Source organism: Drosophila miranda, chromosome 2 (assembly GCF_003369915.1).
Source record: "Drosophila miranda strain MSH22 chromosome 2, D.miranda_PacBio2.1, whole genome shotgun sequence".
NCBI classification, from domain to species: Eukaryota; Metazoa; Arthropoda; class Insecta; order Diptera; family Drosophilidae; genus Drosophila; species Drosophila miranda.
The window spans coordinates 24,150,477-24,168,716 of record NC_046675.1 but is presented as its reverse complement, the minus strand read 5'-3'; the positions used below and the strand labels follow the sequence as shown (position 1 = coordinate 24,168,716).

The 18,240-nt window shown below is 43.6% G+C and overlaps 4 protein-coding genes across 5 annotated transcripts in view; 2 read left to right on the top strand and 2 right to left on the bottom strand.

The window, feature by feature from the left end:
• LOC108154710 (FERM, ARHGEF and pleckstrin domain-containing protein 2) overlaps positions 1-2,666 on the top strand; it is a 38,156-nt gene extending 35,490 nt beyond the window's left edge. The window contains exons 11-13 of one of the 2 annotated variants that reach the window (XM_017285061.2): positions 93-1,361; positions 1,585-2,065; positions 2,135-2,666. In XM_017285061.2, the coding sequence (XP_017140550.1) occupies positions 93-1,361; positions 1,585-2,065; positions 2,135-2,213 (1,829 nt within the window). In that variant the 3' untranslated portion in view covers positions 2,214-2,666. Of the gene's footprint in view, positions 1-92; positions 1,362-1,584; positions 2,066-2,134 lie in introns of those variants that run through there. The other variant, XM_017285062.2, reaches the window with a different exon arrangement.
• A 1,441-nt stretch (positions 2,667-4,107) lies between these two features.
• LOC108154711 (ubiquitin-conjugating enzyme E2-17 kDa) lies at positions 4,108-6,943 on the bottom strand. The gene is made up of 3 exons (XM_017285064.2): positions 6,752-6,943; positions 4,954-5,239; positions 4,108-4,882 (listed from the first exon to the last, which is right to left on the bottom strand). The coding sequence occupies exons 1-3, from the start codon at positions 6,793-6,795 to the stop codon at positions 4,757-4,759; spliced, it is 456 nt and encodes a 151-aa protein (XP_017140553.1). The 5' UTR covers positions 6,796-6,943; the 3' UTR covers positions 4,108-4,756.
• Positions 6,944-8,821: 1,878 nt separating this feature from the next.
• Positions 8,822-11,286, top strand: LOC108153883 (augmin complex subunit dgt5). The gene is made up of 5 exons (XM_033389097.1): positions 8,822-8,991; positions 9,049-9,326; positions 9,380-10,586; positions 10,658-10,845; positions 10,928-11,286. Exons 1-5 carry the CDS (start codon positions 8,897-8,899, stop codon positions 11,194-11,196), a joined length of 2,037 nt encoding a protein of 678 aa, XP_033244988.1. The 5' UTR covers positions 8,822-8,896; the 3' UTR covers positions 11,197-11,286.
• Positions 11,287-12,882: 1,596 nt separating this feature from the next.
• Positions 12,883-17,603, bottom strand: LOC108153884 (lachesin). Its single transcript, XM_033388372.1, has 2 exons — positions 17,492-17,603; positions 12,883-13,617 (listed from the first exon to the last, which is right to left on the bottom strand). Exons 1-2 carry the CDS (start codon positions 17,601-17,603, stop codon positions 13,076-13,078), a joined length of 654 nt encoding a protein of 217 aa, XP_033244263.1. The 3' UTR covers positions 12,883-13,075.
• Between the last annotated feature and the right edge of the window lie 637 nt (positions 17,604-18,240).

Sequence of the window (18,240 nt, the reverse complement as noted above, 5' to 3'; positions counted from 1 at the left end):
ATTTAATTTTTAACAGTTTGCTTTAAGCTTCATTTGATTCATTAGGTTTATGATTTCATTATTTTTATGTTCCCCTTTTAATTGATTTTCAGATGTCTATCACGGAATCAATGGCAACATGTCGCTGGATAGACGTGGGGAGATCACCACTCCTCCGACGCGCTACGACCTCACATTGGGATCGGATAAGTCCTCTTCGCTCTCGCGCTCAGAGGCTGGCACCTACGATGTGATCCAGGCAGAGATCCAGCATGCCAAGAGGCAGGAACTGGCCACCGGAGTGGCCACGGCAACGGCACCCCACCAGAACGGCCATAACGGGAATGGCCATCCGATGAGCACGCAGCATGACATCGAGGCGGAGGTCAAGAAGAGGAAGTGGCCTACTGAGCCGAGCTACTTTCTGGCCAAGGAGCTGCTGATGACAGAGCGGACGTACAAGAAAGACCTGGATGTGCTGAACAACTCGTTCCGTCAGGTACTGAGCATTGAAGATGTGGAGCAGCTGCAGCCGCTGTTCGAGCTGCTCGACTCGCTGGCGCAGCACCACAATCTCTTTTTGCGGGACATCGAGCACCGCATGGTGCTGTGGGAGGGCCGCGGCACCCACGACTCCCACCGCATCGGAGACGTGATGATGAAGCACATGGCGGCGCTGCCCATCTATGACGAGTACGTGCAGACCCATCTGGACATACTGCACTGCCTGAACGACATGTACGAGACGGACAATCGCTTCCAGCAGGTGTACAAGGACTTTGAGCAACAGAAGGTCTGCTATCTGCCTATCGGGGAGTTGCTGCTGAAGCCCCTAAACCGCCTGCTGCACTACCAGCTCCTCCTGGAGCGGCTTTGCGACTACTACGCCGAGGAGCACATCGACTATGCCGACTGCCAGGCCGTCTACCATCTGCTCATTCGCAGCACCAAGGAAATCCGTGCCCAGCTTCCCGATTCGGCTAATTTCGTTGAGCTGTGCGAGCTGCAGCGTGACATCAGCTTCGAGCAGCTGGTGCAGCCCCATCGGCGCCTCATTCGACAGGGCTGCCTGCTGAAGCACTCCAAGCGCGGCCTGCAGCAGCGCATGTTCTTCCTGTTCTCGGACATCCTGCTGTACGGCTCAAAGTCGCCGCTGGATCAAAGCTTTCGCATACTCGGCCACGTTCCGGTGCGTTCCCTGCTTACAGAGAATGCCGAGCACAACACGTTCTCCATCTTCGGGGGCCAGTGCGCCATCACGGTGAGTGCGGGCACCACCGCCGAGAAGACCCTCTGGCTGGCCGAGCTCTCCAAGGCGGCGGCGGACGTCAAGAATGGTCCGCCCAACATGCAGCTCCAGTTGACGACGCTCAAGAACTGCAGTGAGTATATCTAGAGGGGATTCAGTGGGGTGCATTAAGATAACTCTTTCTTTAGTCTTCTTTTATTTGTTAAACTTTCTAATATTTTTCTCTGTTTATGGCTGGCAAGAAAAGCACGCTGCAAGGCCTTGTAAGCAAGCACCCAGATCCCCGGTCTCCACTCTATACAGAACCATAACTAATTCAACTCTCTCTCTATCTCTGTGTCTCTTGCTATCCCTAGGCTCGTCCGAAGAAGGTCTCGATCTGTTCGGTTTGACGAACGGCAACAACAGCAGTCTGAACAGCAGCATCAACGGAGGCGGACCCCTGACCCCTCAGCAGCTGCAGCTCCAGCAGCAGCAGCAGAGCAAGACGCAGCCATCCCGAAGCAATACCGCTCTACACGTCTGCTGGCATCGTGGCGCAACCGTCGGACTGGGCGATCATCTAATCGCGGCCGAGCACCAGCTGTCCGGCTATCTGCTGCGTAAATTCAAGAACAGCTCCGGCTGGCAGAAGCTCTGGGTGGTCTTCACTTCATTCTGCCTGTACTTCTATAAGAGTTACCAGGATGAGTTTGCCCTCGCCAGTCTCCCGCTGCTGGGATACACAGTGGGACCGCCCGGCCACCAGGATGCCGTGCAGAAGGAGTTTGTGTTCAAGCTCTCCTTCAAGAATCATGTGTACTTCTTCAGAGCGGAGAGTGCGCATACCTATAACAGGTGAGTGGAGCTACATTTATCAGATATGAGCTAAAGAACCAGCTAACTTTGGTTTCCTTATCTTCATAGATGGCTGGAGGTTTTGCGGAGCACCACACAGACCCAAGACTTTAAGAACATACACAGCCATGCAGTGCTCGGCAATTAGGATGTGGACACCTCTACCTAGCATGGACGTACTTTGACGAAGTCCTCCCCCAACATATGTATAATCCCTGTGCAATTCCATGGAGGAGTCACTCAAGCAACCACATACGCATAGAAATGCCCTCTAGTATTCTATTTTTTATACAACGTATACACCACAACAAATATTCCCGTTTTATATATTGTATTCTACTCTACTACCACTCCCTACACATTCTACACATTCGGTGTGTATTCTATTTGTATCTTAAGTAATCCTGTAAATAACGTCGTCTTCTATCGTTTCGTCTTGTCTTTGTTTCGGTATCTAGTACATCATTTTATCCTGTATTTTTTATATCTGTACTTTGATTTAAGTGGAAGGTTTTATGTATTTTAGTATTCAAAGTTTTTATTCGCTTGTGTCAAATGTTTATTCGATATGCAATAAAAAAAGTATAGAGAAAGTTAAAAACTGTTGGCAAAAATTAAAAAAATCTAATGAAATTCTACTTTCATATACGTATAAATAATGCAATTGTTTAATCGTAAGCTTAAGTCATTAACTTTAATAGACTTTAACAAATTAATAAAAACAATTTTAACAAAATTAAGGGAAGTTCCATATTGAAATTTTAGACGGTGGGGGGGGATACTTTTGTCGTATTCTCATTTATTGATATTTGAAATCTTATACTTTATTAATAATAATAATAATAATATTAATTACAATAAGGTATTTTGAAATTCCACATAATTTGAATGGTTGCATCAATCATTGTTGTCATTGTTTGTTGGTATTTATATTTTTCTATGATTTGATTTGATTTATTTGGGATTCTGTTTCTTCCATATACTCATTCGTTACTCCGCTCTACCGTTTCCGCATTATTAAGTGTTTCATAATAAGTTTTAAATAATAAAAGAATGGGTTGCTATGTGGTAGATTATTCATACATATATAAGATTAACATGATGCTCAGAGCATCATCACCGTCAACGAGTGCTTCTTCTCGTCGCCTTCTATTCCGTTTATATTCCAATTCAATTCAGGATCTCTCTAATCTCATCTCATCCCACATCATATTTCATATCTCGTTTCGTTTCGCGTCCAACACAAAGTGCCAAAAAGTGGAGGGAGGTTGGTTTCATAGCAAAAGGAACAGCAATTTTCATTCAACATACAAAACCAGATCAAAACTCGATTGTAAACGCTTAAGACTAAACTAAATGAATTGCCGCAGCCAAGACACAGTTGAACCTAGAGATTATATAGCGTGGCAAATGGCAGTTTATGAGGTGTTTCCATCCAACTATACACTAAAGGGAGCGATCACACGATCATACAATCTTCTCCATTGCATTTGGGGTAATTTTTGGGGGAGGGGAGAGTGCTGTGTGTCTCTGCGTGTGCGATATCAAACCAGTTCAGGAGTTCAGGTCGGGCCAAGGAGGACCAAGATCTTATAGTTAGGCTAGGAAAGTGGTGCTGTGCCGGGTTAGCAACAAAAGAATATACAAAATACATTTTGAATTGGTCTTTCAAGCATTACTTTCTCAGCTCATTCCAATCATTTCCAGGATCAGGATTTTTTCACACTTCCCATGTTCATTTTCATTTTTCGAATTGCTAGTAACTAACATTTAATTTAAATTTCTAGTAAATTTCACATTTTATAGCCAATAAACTTATTATTCAATCTAGGTAGCAGGTGTTGTTCGAGTCTGTAGGTGTTGGTGTGTGTGTGTGCACGTGGAAGTGGGCATGGTTGGAGAGTTAACATTGGCATTCCACTTTCAAAATTCAATTACAATTTCAATTTCGGGTTCTTGAGCAGCTGAAAAGTTGCCGCCAATCAATTAACTTTCAACTTTTGCTGTGCTGTTGCTTGCTACGACACGAACTACTACAGATATACATATGTATCATGTTTTATTATTGTTGCTTTACGCTTTTTAGTTTTTGGTTTAGCTTCGGATTTAGTTTTAGTATGCGTTTAGTAATTTGTTCTTAGTAGAGTTGCTTTGCACACATCTAAAATGAAACTATTTTGTTTTTGCAATTATTTGACATAGTTTTTATAATGTGTTTTATTATAATTATTAATCATTTTTCGCCGCTGCTATCTATGCTACTATTATAACATTTGAATCGCTGTTAGCTTACGAAAGAGATTATCAGCTGCAGCGGCCTTTGACGCTGCTGCTGCTGCCAGCTGGGGAAAGTATTTCGCATTTCTGGGAGTGTATCGGGTTCTTGGATGATACGATGAAACGGGCCAAACAAATCTAACTAGGATCGAACTTTCGTGAGTGTTTGTGTGGGGGATAGTAAATGAATTTGTTGCTGTGACACTGTTACAATTTCATAGCACTAAAATTGTTATAAGTATTCATGCTGTTATTTAATTTAAATGTGTGTATTTTATTGTATATTTTTGTTACTGTAGTTTGCTGATTTCTCAATCTGAAGCTAGTGCCCCTCCTGCTGCTGCTGGTACTGCCTCTGCCCTGGCTGTCGCTTCTGATTTTTCTGCTGTTGCTGTTCCTAGTGTGGGCGCATGGCTAATCGATGAAACTCTGCTCCACGCAGGCTTTCACACGCTTCTCATACTCGCGTCGATTCTCTTTATACAGCTGTGCGGCGGTGGAGTTTGCCGGTGAGTTGGGATTGGGATCGCTCAGCAGTGACTAAGAGAACACACCGAAAACAATTAGTACAAATAATGTCGGTATACCACGATTGAGATTAAGAACCTCACCTGTATGGATGTTAGTATGGCCGACACGTCGTATGTGGGACTCCAGCGGTTCTGCAATATATCAAGACATATGCCACCATCTGCATACACATTTGGGTGAAATACTTTCGACACGAATCGAACTGTTGGCGGTTTATTTGGATATTCTTCCGTAAATTCTATGGTTAACTTAAAGGTTCCGTCCTCGAATGGTGTATCGTGTGGACCAAAAATCACAGCGTTCCATATCATAATATTATTATCTGTTGGCGCACCCGAAACACCCGTTGGTGGGTCTTCCTGAAGTCTGGTGAAGAGATTCGAAATGTGGTAACATGTTAGAAATATCAATGCATTATGAAATCTGCTTGGGTATCTATATGATATTTATTGAACTTTGAAACTGTTTACTAGTCCACACAAAAGCTCATATCTGACTTAGTCATAAACTGTTTATTAAACATCTTTCTTTGTGACTAAGAGAAGGCTTTTTATGGCGCGTAAATATGTGTAAATATATATAAATAGAAATAAACACGAAAGCTCGGTACCATTTTAAGTGCCTTAAGCACTAGATATGTCGTTGGTTTTTCTTTTGTTTGAGACACGGTAATTTGAAGCAGTGTATGATGTAATCAATATAAAGAAGGATTCTGTTGAAGTCCAGCGAAAGTTATTTTGTAACCACGAAATGATTATTTAAGGTGCCTTCCTTTCCTTTACATTAGGTACACAATAAACAGACTAAAACTCCAGCCAAAGAGGAATCCCATTCGCGATATGGTAACTGCCAATTGGCACGTTATCTGTTCGGGGATCTGTAAGGAATGTAGGTCAATGCTGGCGCGGTCTGCAACAAGCGGGTGGCCTGAACTGAGCCGAAACCGCACAACAAAAAAGACCTACCACCCAACCGCGCCCTTCAATCGGCTTAAATCAATACCTAAATGCGAAATGAAATGCTGCTCTGGCCAACGAATGAAATCATCGATTAAACAAGAACTACTAGGGAGTAGGGACTAGACTAGGGATGGATGGACGAGTACCAAGAGATAAACCAGTTAATAGAGGGTCACGTGCCACCCACTTCTCGTTCGGGTGCAGCCTTGACATTATGCCAGGGCCATGACGGTGCGAAGTGCAATCTCTGGGGTGAAATCTAATTGACAAAAAGAGAATACACTGACGAAATCACATGAAATTCCATTTGGGAACACACTCAATTCTTGCTATCTCTGTCGCGTAAGTCAACAAGGTTACGCGAGAGTGGTGGCGGGAGCGGGAGAGCAGCAACCAGGATGCGAATGACTTTTGGGGCAGCTGCTGTTACTGCTGCTTTCTGCTCTCTCCTCTGACTCAATTCCCAACATTTTCGGATCTGCTCTTCCTCTCGTCTCCTCTCTCTCTCTCTCTGGGGCACACATTCATGGTTGCTATTGTTAATGATTTTTGTCTGCGACGCAATTGGCGAAAACGGAAGACGAATTTTCGTTGTTACAATTTTCACATATTCTATCTTTATTTTCCTTTTGGATTTGTTTTTCGCGCTCTTCTTCTTCTGCAGTACCACACCACATCAAAGTCAAGTGTCAAAGACATGCATATGTATGCATTAATATGTATGGGTGTATATTTTGGCTGCGCAAACTTTTCCACGACATACAGACATAATGGTCTGCTCTGCGTTCACATGTATTGGGGCAGAGGGAGCAGAGCACGATTTGGGTTGGGGAACGAGCGACGGATACGACGACGAGGTCTCTCAAAGTGTGTGTACTTTGCGTTTTTTTCTTTTAATTTTTTCGTGGCGTTTTCTTACCTTTTAAAATCTCTCATAAGACGTCTGCGTGCGGGTGTTGACATTTTTTACAACGATACTAGCACTTTGTGTGTATTGTGAATTGTAAGTCTAAGCAAATATGCGCCTTTTTTTTAAACAGAAACAGTGAAATTTTGGAATTTTATTGAGGACAAATTGAGCAGAGCAGTACAGTGTGACCGACCCTCAGAAATATACCGAAACATACCGTCTCCTTTAAAAAATATACCGTAAATATAATGACGAATTCAAGTTCTCTTTTACATATTCCTCGTTTTTGATATTCCGTGAAATATTATTAGCTAGATAGAACATTTAGCCATGCGCACATCATTTTATAAGATTAATAAATCAATTTTCTACTTGACTGGCCTATTTTAAATACTTACTTTTATTGGATTTCTATATAACGTTGAAAATGAAATTTAATAGATTGATGAAATTGACAAAATATACCATTATATGCCGATATACTGACCTCAATTTTGACCTCCAAAAATACCGAAAAGTATTAAAAATACCGTAAACGGTCACCCTGTTAAGGTAATTATTCGTTGATAAGTTTCAGTCACACTACAGTATTGCACCTGCTTGCCCATTTACATACAAAAAATACGAAATGTGCTAACTGAATCCACATAAGCGTACTGCTGCTTTTGTAAGTCAACAATTGGGGCCAAGTCGTGGGAATTACGGCAGTATGCTTTCGCTATAAAACATATGCGTCCAATGCTAGCATGACACAAACTAACAGAATACCTCTTGTTAGAAAGTCCTCAAAAACAGAGGAGCAAAAGGCTGTACATTGCTGAGCACTCGGCCATGGCATAATCAAGTACATAAAATCATGTCAATACTTTCACTAAAAATTAAAAAAAAAATATATATATATATATAAAATTGAATTATATGTACATTATTTTGATGTGTTTTTATTGTTAGATTATGTTTAAGCTTTTTTTTTGTTTAGCCTATTCTAGCTTTTTTCTCTTCAATCTAGCTTATGGTGACTCTCAAAATCTGGCAGCACTGGTACCCAGGGTGCCCGCAGCGCACACCAACGGCCACATTACAAGCTGAATTTTGTATATAAAGCAGCTACGAGAAAGCCATAATCGGCCCGCCAGAATCGGCGGCTGCAGCCAACATATCTAGCTAGTAATATTCCACGGAAGATCAAAAATGAGGAATATATAAAATTCGTCAGTATATTTACGGTATATTTTTAATTGAAACGGTATGTTTCGGTATATTTCGGTCTTGACCAAAATTTTTATTCGCCGCAGTTCGCTTTAGCAACAATGAGTCCCATTCCATACACAATGTTCAGGCAACATTTACTTGAAACCCGTATTTTAGTCAAAATAAAATACGTAAAGGTAATTAAAAGAAGCAATCTTGTAGAAAATGCATTTATCTATGGGATAGAGCTAAATGGGCATCTATATAGCTTGATATAGGCAATACCCGATTCGCCGCAGTTTCGCTATTGCAACAATGAGTCTCACTCCATACACAAACATGTTGCTAATTCCATGCACACATACCCTGGGGGAAATGGATGTTATAGAATTGAGAAAATGTTTGTCATCCCAGGCTCCGTAGGTATCAGGATCGAGATAAATATATACAAGATACTAATAATACACATGAATAAGTCAAAAACATTTCAAATTGAGAAAAGGTCTTAATAAATAGCGTTTGATCTACATATAAAATTAACGAAATAGGGTGCACAAAGGCCTATACACGCATCATGTCTTCAAATACCAGCAACATTGCGACTGATTTTTTGTTGAACTATTTTGTTTAAACCTTGTTTTAGTCAAAATACAATAAAAGCAAGGACTAAAAACTAACCAATTGTATAGAAAATTTATTCATCAATGGGGTAAAATTATGTGGGCAGTGCTAAATGTTCTATATAGCTAGTAATATTCGTCAGAATATCAAAAACGAGGAATATGTAAAATAGAACTTGAATTCGTCAGTATATTTACGGTATATTTTTAAAATGAGACGGTATATTTTGGTATATTTCGGAGAGTCAGGCCGTATATCTTGTCGATAAATCCGCGGGCACACTGACGCGTTCAGATCAATGGCCGCGCGCAAAATCAACAACAAAAAATAATTCTTTTAAAAATGGCACACTCTGATAAAATTGAGGAATTTAAAGCATGGGCCACAAGTCTTGGCTGTGCGCCCAGTGTCATACCAGCCGATGAAGATCTCAGAAAGTAAGTTCGAAGCCATAGGCGCTAGGACATTAATGATTGTCAAATATCCGATCGCAGCATCTTCAAATCGGGCTCCCACCAGCTTTTTGCGCAACTGCAGAGACGTATTCGACCTCGAGAAGAGGTGGAGGAGATAAGGGCAAATCTGCTCATCGCCCAGGTGGAGCGTCATAAGGGCAAGGTGGTGCCCCTAGCCTCGCGCAGCCTTCTACCACCGCAGCTTCAAAGGCTCCAACAAATGAAGGAGCTGACGAAGGCGAAGGAGACGGCAGAACAAACTCTGAAGGATGCCAGACAGGAGTATGATAAACTTTCCGCCAGCATCAAATCAAAGAGTGAGCAATGCACAGAAAAAATGGCATCTTCTAACCTCCTACCTTATTCGCAGACATACAAACTATTAGAGCTAAGAACAAGCGAGATCTTCTGGAGTCAAAGTGCAATATGCTGGAGCTGAAACTGGAGTCAATGAAAAAATCGTATGAGCAGGAGCTGAGGAACAAGGCCCAAATCTTGGCGAGCACACCAGTTCAATTGAGTTCGGAGAACGCTAGCGAGAAGCGGGCCACCAAGGTAGTGGAACAGGCGCTCAAGGAGCTAGATACATTTTATGGTGTCTGCAATGACGAGACCAACAGTGCAGACGCATTGGCCCAGGCCAAGGAGCGGCTTTGGAACGAAATGCGGATCATCTTTTCTAAAACTCCTAATGCTCCACTTTTCAATGTAATAATGAAGATCAAGGAGAAACAGCTGCAGTACATAATGCAACTAAGTACGGCGAATAAGGGAAACACCCCAAAAGCCAAGCCCCTGTTGACCAACTACGAGGTAAAACTTCTGAAGACCAAGGCGGAGATGCTCGGACTGGCGGCCAGGTACCTTTCTGCTGATAAGGAGTTGGTCAAGCTGGAGGCTCGCTTCTGCCAGGACTATACTCCTTTTGTTGACGAGCTGCAAAAGAAGGTGAACAGCTTCAATGCGATTGCCAGTACCGACGTGGACAGCACGGACGAGCTAATCAGCGACTTTCTTGTGCAGTTTACCATGCGAACTTTCAATATAGCCCGCAACGATTTCCTCGTCGAGCAAATTGAGCAGCTGCGCCAGGAGCTGAAAGCCGGCGCCAAGCAGCTCGAAAATCACGACCTAATTCTAAGCTCCGTGAAACAGGTGTACAGCGCAGGAAGCACCTCCATCAATCGCATACAGGAAGATATGGGCCAGCTCTCGCAGATAAAGGAGAAGATCCTATACTCGAGGAACATGATGAAGAACTTGCTCGATGACATGCATGCAGCCACCCAGAGCCAGAATGCCAAATCTCAGCTGATCAGCACCAAGCTAAAGGTCAACAACATGTCGATGCTGAGCTCGGAAAGCTTCTACATGGCCAACGACAGTGTGTTCTGTAGCACCAAGCTTGAGTTCGATGGCAACAACAGCATTGCCAACTCCACTCTGGTGCCGGGAGCAGCCGGCTCGGCAGTTACTCTCACATCTGGGCCCGGCACCCTTGTGCCCTGCCACCTTCTCGAACTAAACACGTTCGCCGAAATGCCGCTGGTAAAGTTTAGCTGCGTACCCCGATCCTGGTAAGTGGGGGTCAGAGTCGTAGCCCCCAACATGAATGCAATTAATATTTAATATTTCTCTTCTCTGGTAGCGCTGGTTTGCTGTCGGCCAATCCGCTCATCGTTGAAGCCCAGGAGCTGGCCTCCACCGTTCAACTGGTGCCGGGCCATCTGCTGACACCCTTCAGGGCCCTGCAGGAAGTCCGTAAACGCATTTTGTGGGCGTCGGCAATTGCCGCACACACGTCTGACTTGAAATTGAGTTTGCAGCCGTTAATTGGTAAGCTCGCATTCTCGACCCTTCCGAGTAGACATTTTGTATCATTTCCGTGTCTGACTCCGTTGTTACCCCTTCTCCACAGTGGATCCGCACGATTTGAAGCTGAAGGCACGTCGCCAGCAGGACAAAATCGAACAAAAGCTGGACAGCATAACGGGCATCGCCGTGAAGTCCAGACTTCAGTTGGAGAAGGCTGAGCGCATCTATCACTTCATACTCGAGAATCCGTTGAATCGCTACGTGCCTCCCACAAAGGTCTTCAGCAACGGCACCTTTTCCGACTACGAATCGGAGTTCAATCTGTATTATCGCATGGCCACCATGGAGGGCTCGGTTATGGCCACTAAATAATTCAGGCAATTCTTAGAATGCATAAGCTCAAAATACTTTGTAGATGGATACATCCCTCGAAGGGAAAATAAATTATAAATCTTACTTTTATATATTTTTATTCATTTTTTGTTTGTTTTGTTTTTGTTTTTATATTTTAGTACAAAGTCGAAATAGATTTTTTGTTGCGCCCTCATTACAAATTGGGCATACAATATGTCGGTATTCAATAGAATTTCGAGTTGCGCTTAGGAGCTAATGATGTACACAACGATGTTGCTTGCCTTCATTCGGATATGAATTTGTTGTGTAATTGGAATGCTGTGATGTTTCGTCGTCGTTGTCGTCGTCGTCATTGTCTTTTGCTTAGAATAAAATACATATTTAAAACATATACAGAGCCAGATCAGAAAACAAAGCGGACGAATGTGGTGGCTGGGCTTGATTCAGCTTTTGGGTTCGGTTCTAAAAAACTATATCGTAGTTATGGTGGGCCCTTTCACTTAGCGTACTTAACTTAAGACATAATATTGGACGTTTGAAGATTGGACAGGGCGAAACGGAAACGGAAAAGCAAAAGGAAACAGAAACAACGAGGGGGAACGTTGTGAGTTGCTGCGGACACCGCAACTCTACAGTTATACCCGATACTTAGTCTGTATTTGGCTCTCCTCCGGCAGACGCAGCCAATATTAAACGACACGACAAAGAGTGCGTGCGAGAGAGACAGAAAATCAGTCTGAGCGTGACGTCGGGCGCTGCGTAGCCAGTGCAAATTGATTTGTTCCTTTTGGGTATAAAAATGATCCGATCTGATCCAGATTCAGCAGTCTGATAGATATGGTCATTATCTATGATTCTGCGTTTTTAGTTTTCTCGAATCTGCAATATTGTGGATGCAACAGATTTTCGTGCTTTGTGGGGGCGGAAGGGGGTGGGGCGAAATTCTGAGATATACGTTTTATAGTGAGATCTAACAGAAGTGCGGATACCAAATTTGGTTACTCTAGCCTTAATAGTCTCTGAGATTTGTGGATGCCCCAGATTTTCGTCCTTTGCGGGGGCGGAAGGGGGTGTGGCGAAATTTGGACACGAAACGGTCAAGGTCCGATATCACAGGAGTGTGGATACCAAATTTGGTTGCTCTGGCTCTTATAGGTTCTGAGATCCTTGAACTCATATTTTGCAATTGGCAAAGCCGACCATGAAACCTGTGTGTTAGAGAGAGACAGAGCGAGAAAGAATGAAATTGTTTTCTTGATTCTGGCTATAATAATTATACGATCTGGTTGAGATTTTACACTCTAGAACATATAGTCATCCTCTACGATTCTGCGTTTTTGGTTTTATCGTATCTTTAAAAATGTGGATGCCACAGATTTTCGTTTTTTGTGGGGGCGGAAGTGGGCGGGGCGAAGTTTTGAAATATTTTTGTAGCAGTGACATATCACAGAAGTCTGGATCCAAAACAACGTTGCTCTACCTCTTATAGTCTTTGAGCACTAGGCGCTGAAGGGGACGGACAGACGGACAGACGGACGGACGGACAGACAGACAGGGCTCAATCGACTCGGCTATTGATGCTGATCAAGAATATATATACTTTATGGGGTCGGAAACGATTCCTTCTGGACGTTACACACATCCACTTTTACCACAAATCTAATATACCCCAATACTCATTTTGAGTATCGGGTATAAAAACAGACTCTACAAAAAATAGTCAGGAACAGAGGAAAAGAGAATCGAATCATTTTGCGACGTCTGTTGGATTGATTTGTATATGATGTAGGTTGCTATATATTATATCTATGTATAGTATATATTTATGTATTCGAGGGCTGATTGATGGTTTGGACTTGGAGCGTTTGTAGTCAGAGTCAGTGGGGGGACCATTGGCTTATCTGGTGAAGAGCAGCGCCAGCAAGATGCCCACGAGGGCAAAGGAGGTGGCAGCCACATCCTCGGCTCCGGCATAGTACGCCTGGCCACAGGACGGCGGGCACACGGGGATGATCGTCTCGAACAGATTCACACGAGCCTCGGCCTCGCCAAAGCGATTGGTGGCCTTGCACACATAATCTCCGTACTGGCGCTTCTCGATGGTGATCACGCGCAGCGTCGAGTCGGTGTACTCGTCGACGGTGGCAAAGTGCGAGATGCTGTAGTGCTGGTTGTTGGCCAGCTGGATGTCATCCTTGGTCCAGACAATGGCCGGCGGTGGGTAGGCCTCGATGTGGCACTCCAGATCCATGTCATACTGCAGCGCCTGGCCGAGACGGGGCCGTGGCACGGTTATCACTGGCGAAAACTCCACCTCAATGTTGATGTTGCGGCGATCTCCCCTGCTGACCCCGTTGTCGGCCACACAGTAGTAGGTGCCGCGGTCTTCCTTCTTCACCGACTTGATGCGCAGTATGTTGCCCACATAGGTGGCACTATCTGGAATGGATCAAAGACAACAGAGAGGCGATCATGAGTAAGGTTTAGAAATCTGTTATATTGCATATTTATATATGTATCTCTTTCAGCGGGCGCGTTCAAGTGAGAACAAGCCACGATTAGTGCATGTATTAATGAAGCAGCTCTAAGCGGGTCGGGCCTCAGCCTTTTGTGTTTGTGCAGTGAAAATAGAGTCAAAAATCTGATTTTAATGAGCCAGCCGGGGCCACATCCGTTAGCACTTTGTGTGTGGGTGACCTTTTCCCTGCCTTTAACGCTCTTCCCGCTTCCCACTCCCCACTCCCGTCTCCGCCATTCGCTCCACTAACAATGGCAACGTTAATGACCTCTAACAAGTAAACCATTTTGTTGCTGGCGTGCCTATGACTCTGACTTTGGCTTCGGCTTCGGCTTCTGCTTGTTTTTGCTGCCAACTAATTTTGAAAAACGTAGAGCGCGGCTGCACTTAGGCATAAGTGCACCAAAGGATAGCACGAGAGGGGCCTGGTGGAGAGTGGAGGGTGGAGGGTGGTGAGGCGCCTGCATTGCAACAAGCAACTGAAGCGTAAACGGGAATACGAATGGGAATAGGAATTGCAGTGCGAGAGGTGCGCTCAGCCTCAGTGTTGGCTGGGCTCATAACCGGAAGTTGGCTCAGCGCAAAGAGAGAGAGAGAGAGATGCAGATACAGAGGGAGAGCAACGAGTGCAATGAGCCCAGGGATCTCCCAGCCCCCTCTCAACCGCACAGAGAGATGTACGAGTGCTCGTAGATGGTATTCATATGTGTCTGTGGCTGTGGCTGCTCTTCAAACATTTGCCAAAACAATTCAGGCTCAAACAATTGACACAAACTACACAGAAAGTCCGGGGAGGGGCTGCATAGTAGCAGGAGAGAGACAGAGAGAGAGAGCATTGACCAAAACTCCGGAATGCCCTGGAAATATTGTATGTTTCATGCGAATTGCATTCCAAATGCGGGCAAAGGGATTGAGCGGGGGGAGAGGGCGGCATGCCTACTCGACTGAAACATTTCAAATTAATTGCGCCTGGGAATCGAAGTAACACATTTCATTAAAATTGGATTGACAGCCTGTCCCCTCCCTCCCTCCCTCCTCCTGCCACCGTAGCCATAGTAATCGACATGGCAATGGGTTAAGGCGGCCTCCTCACAATTGCAGCAAAATGATCGAACGAAGCTCTTCTGCTGGCGGGGGGGCAACATCGTGATGCGGGCATTGGAGGAAACAACGCAACAAACTCATTTCAATATTAGAAAAACACACACATGTCATGGCATGGCAGAAATCCCTTGAAGACTCCAGAGAGCGACGCAGTCATGAGCCCAAGACAAACACTCCAGCAATATAGTAGCGTGTCGAATGTGGGATAGAAATGGCTATCAAGTGCCCCATTTCCAGGGGATCACACTGGCCCTTGGAAGAGAGGCAGTAGCCAAAGGGAGGTGCACCCATCCCTTTCAGAGCTCCAGGATGTAGTAGTGAAATCTTGTGGATGGAATATTAAGTATCTATCGGGGATGTTTAATTATGATCCAAATAAGGAGAGTCACAAAAATGCGTAATGCAAGTGATGTTTATGTTCCCATAAAAAGCACAACAAAGTGCGAGCCGTAAAAGATAATTTTTCCCTCTGGCAAACAAATGAAATTTCACTCACTCCATACACAAACATGTTGCTAATTCCATGCACACATACCCTCGGGGAAATGGATGTTATAGAACTGCGGAAATGTGTTTCATCCCATGCTCTAATTAATGCAGAAACTAGTCAGTATCTATTTTAAACGATATTTTGCAATTAGTGGTCTTCTTACAGAGGCCAAGAACTGGTACTGGGATCAGGATTTATTTACAAACACCTAATCGAATGCATGAATAGACCAAAAAAATGCAATCTAAGACAAGGTCTTTACTAATTACATTTGAAAGCTGGTTGGAAAACAGTATCTTTATATAATATTCACGAAATTGACAACAAAGAGTCTGCAAATGCCGGCAACATTGACGTCACAACCTGCGACATTGAAAATTTTTGTTGAAATCGTTTTTTTGTCAAAATAAAAGATTTTCGAGTACTTAAAAGTAGTTAATCTTGATCAAAATTGATTCAGCAATCATATAAAATTATCTGGGCAAAAATAAGATATCTATATAGCTGCGAATATTCGACGGAAGAAAGATTAACCAAGAATTAGTCGTAATAACCGGTTCACAACAATGAGTCCCATTCCATGCACACATACCCTGGGGGAAATAGATGTTATAGAATTAAGAATATGTTTGTCATACCAGGCAAAAAAAAATTTATTTTCAATAGATTTTAATATATTATTAAATATTATTTCAACGATATTTTAAAGCTTATTGTCTTCTTGCAGAGACCAAGAATAGGTACCAGGGTCGATATATATATACAAAACACTCATCATATACATGAATATGTTTAAAAAATGTCAGTTTGAGAAAAGGTCTTTATTAGTTACGTTTTATCTTCATATCAATATTTATACTTTCATAGAAAATTAACAAAATAGGGTATACAAAGGCCTATACTACGGCTTACATCCACAAATCTCAGAGACCATTAACGCTAGAGTAACCAAATTTGGTATCCGTACTCCTGTTAGATCTCACTATAAAACATAAAAAAATTTAATTTATTTTCAGTGTGTAAAGAGTTTCTTGACATACTGTATGTATATCTCAGAATTTCGCCCCACCCCCTTCCGCCCACACAAAGAACGAAAATCTGTTGCATCCACAATAGTGCTGATTCGAGAAAACTAAAAACGCAGAATCATAGAGAATGACCATATCTATCCGGTTGCTGAATCTGGATTAGTTCATTAGTTCATTTTTATAGCCAAAAGGAACATATCAATTTGCAGTGGCTACGCAACGCCCGACGTCACGCTCAGACTGATTTTCTGTCTCTCTTGCACGCACTCTTTGTCGCGTCGCTTAATATTATCTCACAACTCACAACGTTCCCCCTCGTTTGTAATGTTTTTAAAAGAAATAAATAAATAGCTTTAAAAACGTGTCCTGGAAACCACAAACTTTCTTGCTTTATTAACAATGAATCAATCTATGCACAAACAATTGTTTCATATAAATCGGTAAGTTGGTTAAAAAGATATAGCGGTTTGACTTTGGAAAATTGTTGAACCTATTCAGTTGAGCGACACTGTAAGTATACAATAAATATATAACACAAAACCCACCCTTTTCTGCTATCTTGCAAAAGCAGAGAGAGAGAGACAGAGAGACACCAGCTGCGGCTGCGCTGTCGGCTGACGTATTTTTGTTGTACTCAGAAGCAAGCACATACAAAATCTCACACATGCAGCGACAGCCGATATATCTCTCTCGCTCTTGCAAGGCAAACCTGCGGCGGCGCGACTGCGCTACTTCGAAGTCATTTTCCCAAATGGCGGCGCTGCCAATTGCTATAAAAAGGCGAGCACAGTCGAATCCACGCCACTTTATTTTTTTTTTTTTTCCTGTAAACATCTACTCTTCTAAACCTAGTGCGCAGGGAGTCAGCACCGTGCGCACCATGGCACCCCAGAACCTCCGCAACCACACTTCTCGGAGCGTAATTGAACCTCCGCAACCACACTTCTCGGAGCGTAATTGAACCTCCGCAACCACACTTCTCGGAGCGTAATTGAACCTCCGCAACCACACTTCTTGGAGCGTAATTGAACCTCCGCAACCACACTTCTTGGAGCGTAATTGAACCTCCGCAACGAATATTCTCGGGGGCATGGCTTTTGATTCCGAGTAATAGGTTTAAATTGTTTAAAACTAAATTATTTAAAAGCTAATTAAAACTTAAATTAAATAAACCCTCGGCGGGGATGATGCAGGCACGAGTGCTGTCGGCCACCCCGACGGAGGGCAGGCCGTGCTCCTTGCACATGGCCAGGAGGTTTTTGTTTGAGAGTGCATCCAATTCCATTTTCGCACAAAAAAAACAAAAAACGGAAAACGGAAACAACAATCTAGAGCTCACAACCGACTTCTCTGAAAACCAAATAATGCTCCCAATCGCGTCTCGCCTGGAGTATTGTCATCCGAATATAGTATATTCGCATACATTTCGAATGCCACGGCATGGCTGCTGGTCGGGCCGTCGTCCTTCACCTGGGCGGCGTCCTCATCGATGGGCCGCTTAAAAATTGTCTGGAGACGGGAATCGGTGGTCGGCGTCTTGCTGGGCTGCTGGAGCCTGACATTTGCAATTTTTTACAGAATGATTGAATATTTTTGAAGATCGGGCAGGAGTTTGCAGGGCGCCCGCCGACAGCTCCCCTAGCGATGGTGGCAACTGCCCGCTGAATTTTGTTGAGGCCATTCTCCCGAGAATCTCCTCGGCCTCCACGGCCTTCTCCAATATATATATATATTATATATAAACGCATTTCCTTACATTTCCCTACATACGTCTTACCTGTTAGAAGATATTGGCTGATCCGTCACTTATGATGGCCATCAATCGCGGGTCATATCCACGTTGCCGAATGTTGTCCAACACATAGGACATGCCCATGACATCCTGCGATCCCAGGGCGAGTTTCTGATGCAAAAACTTGAAG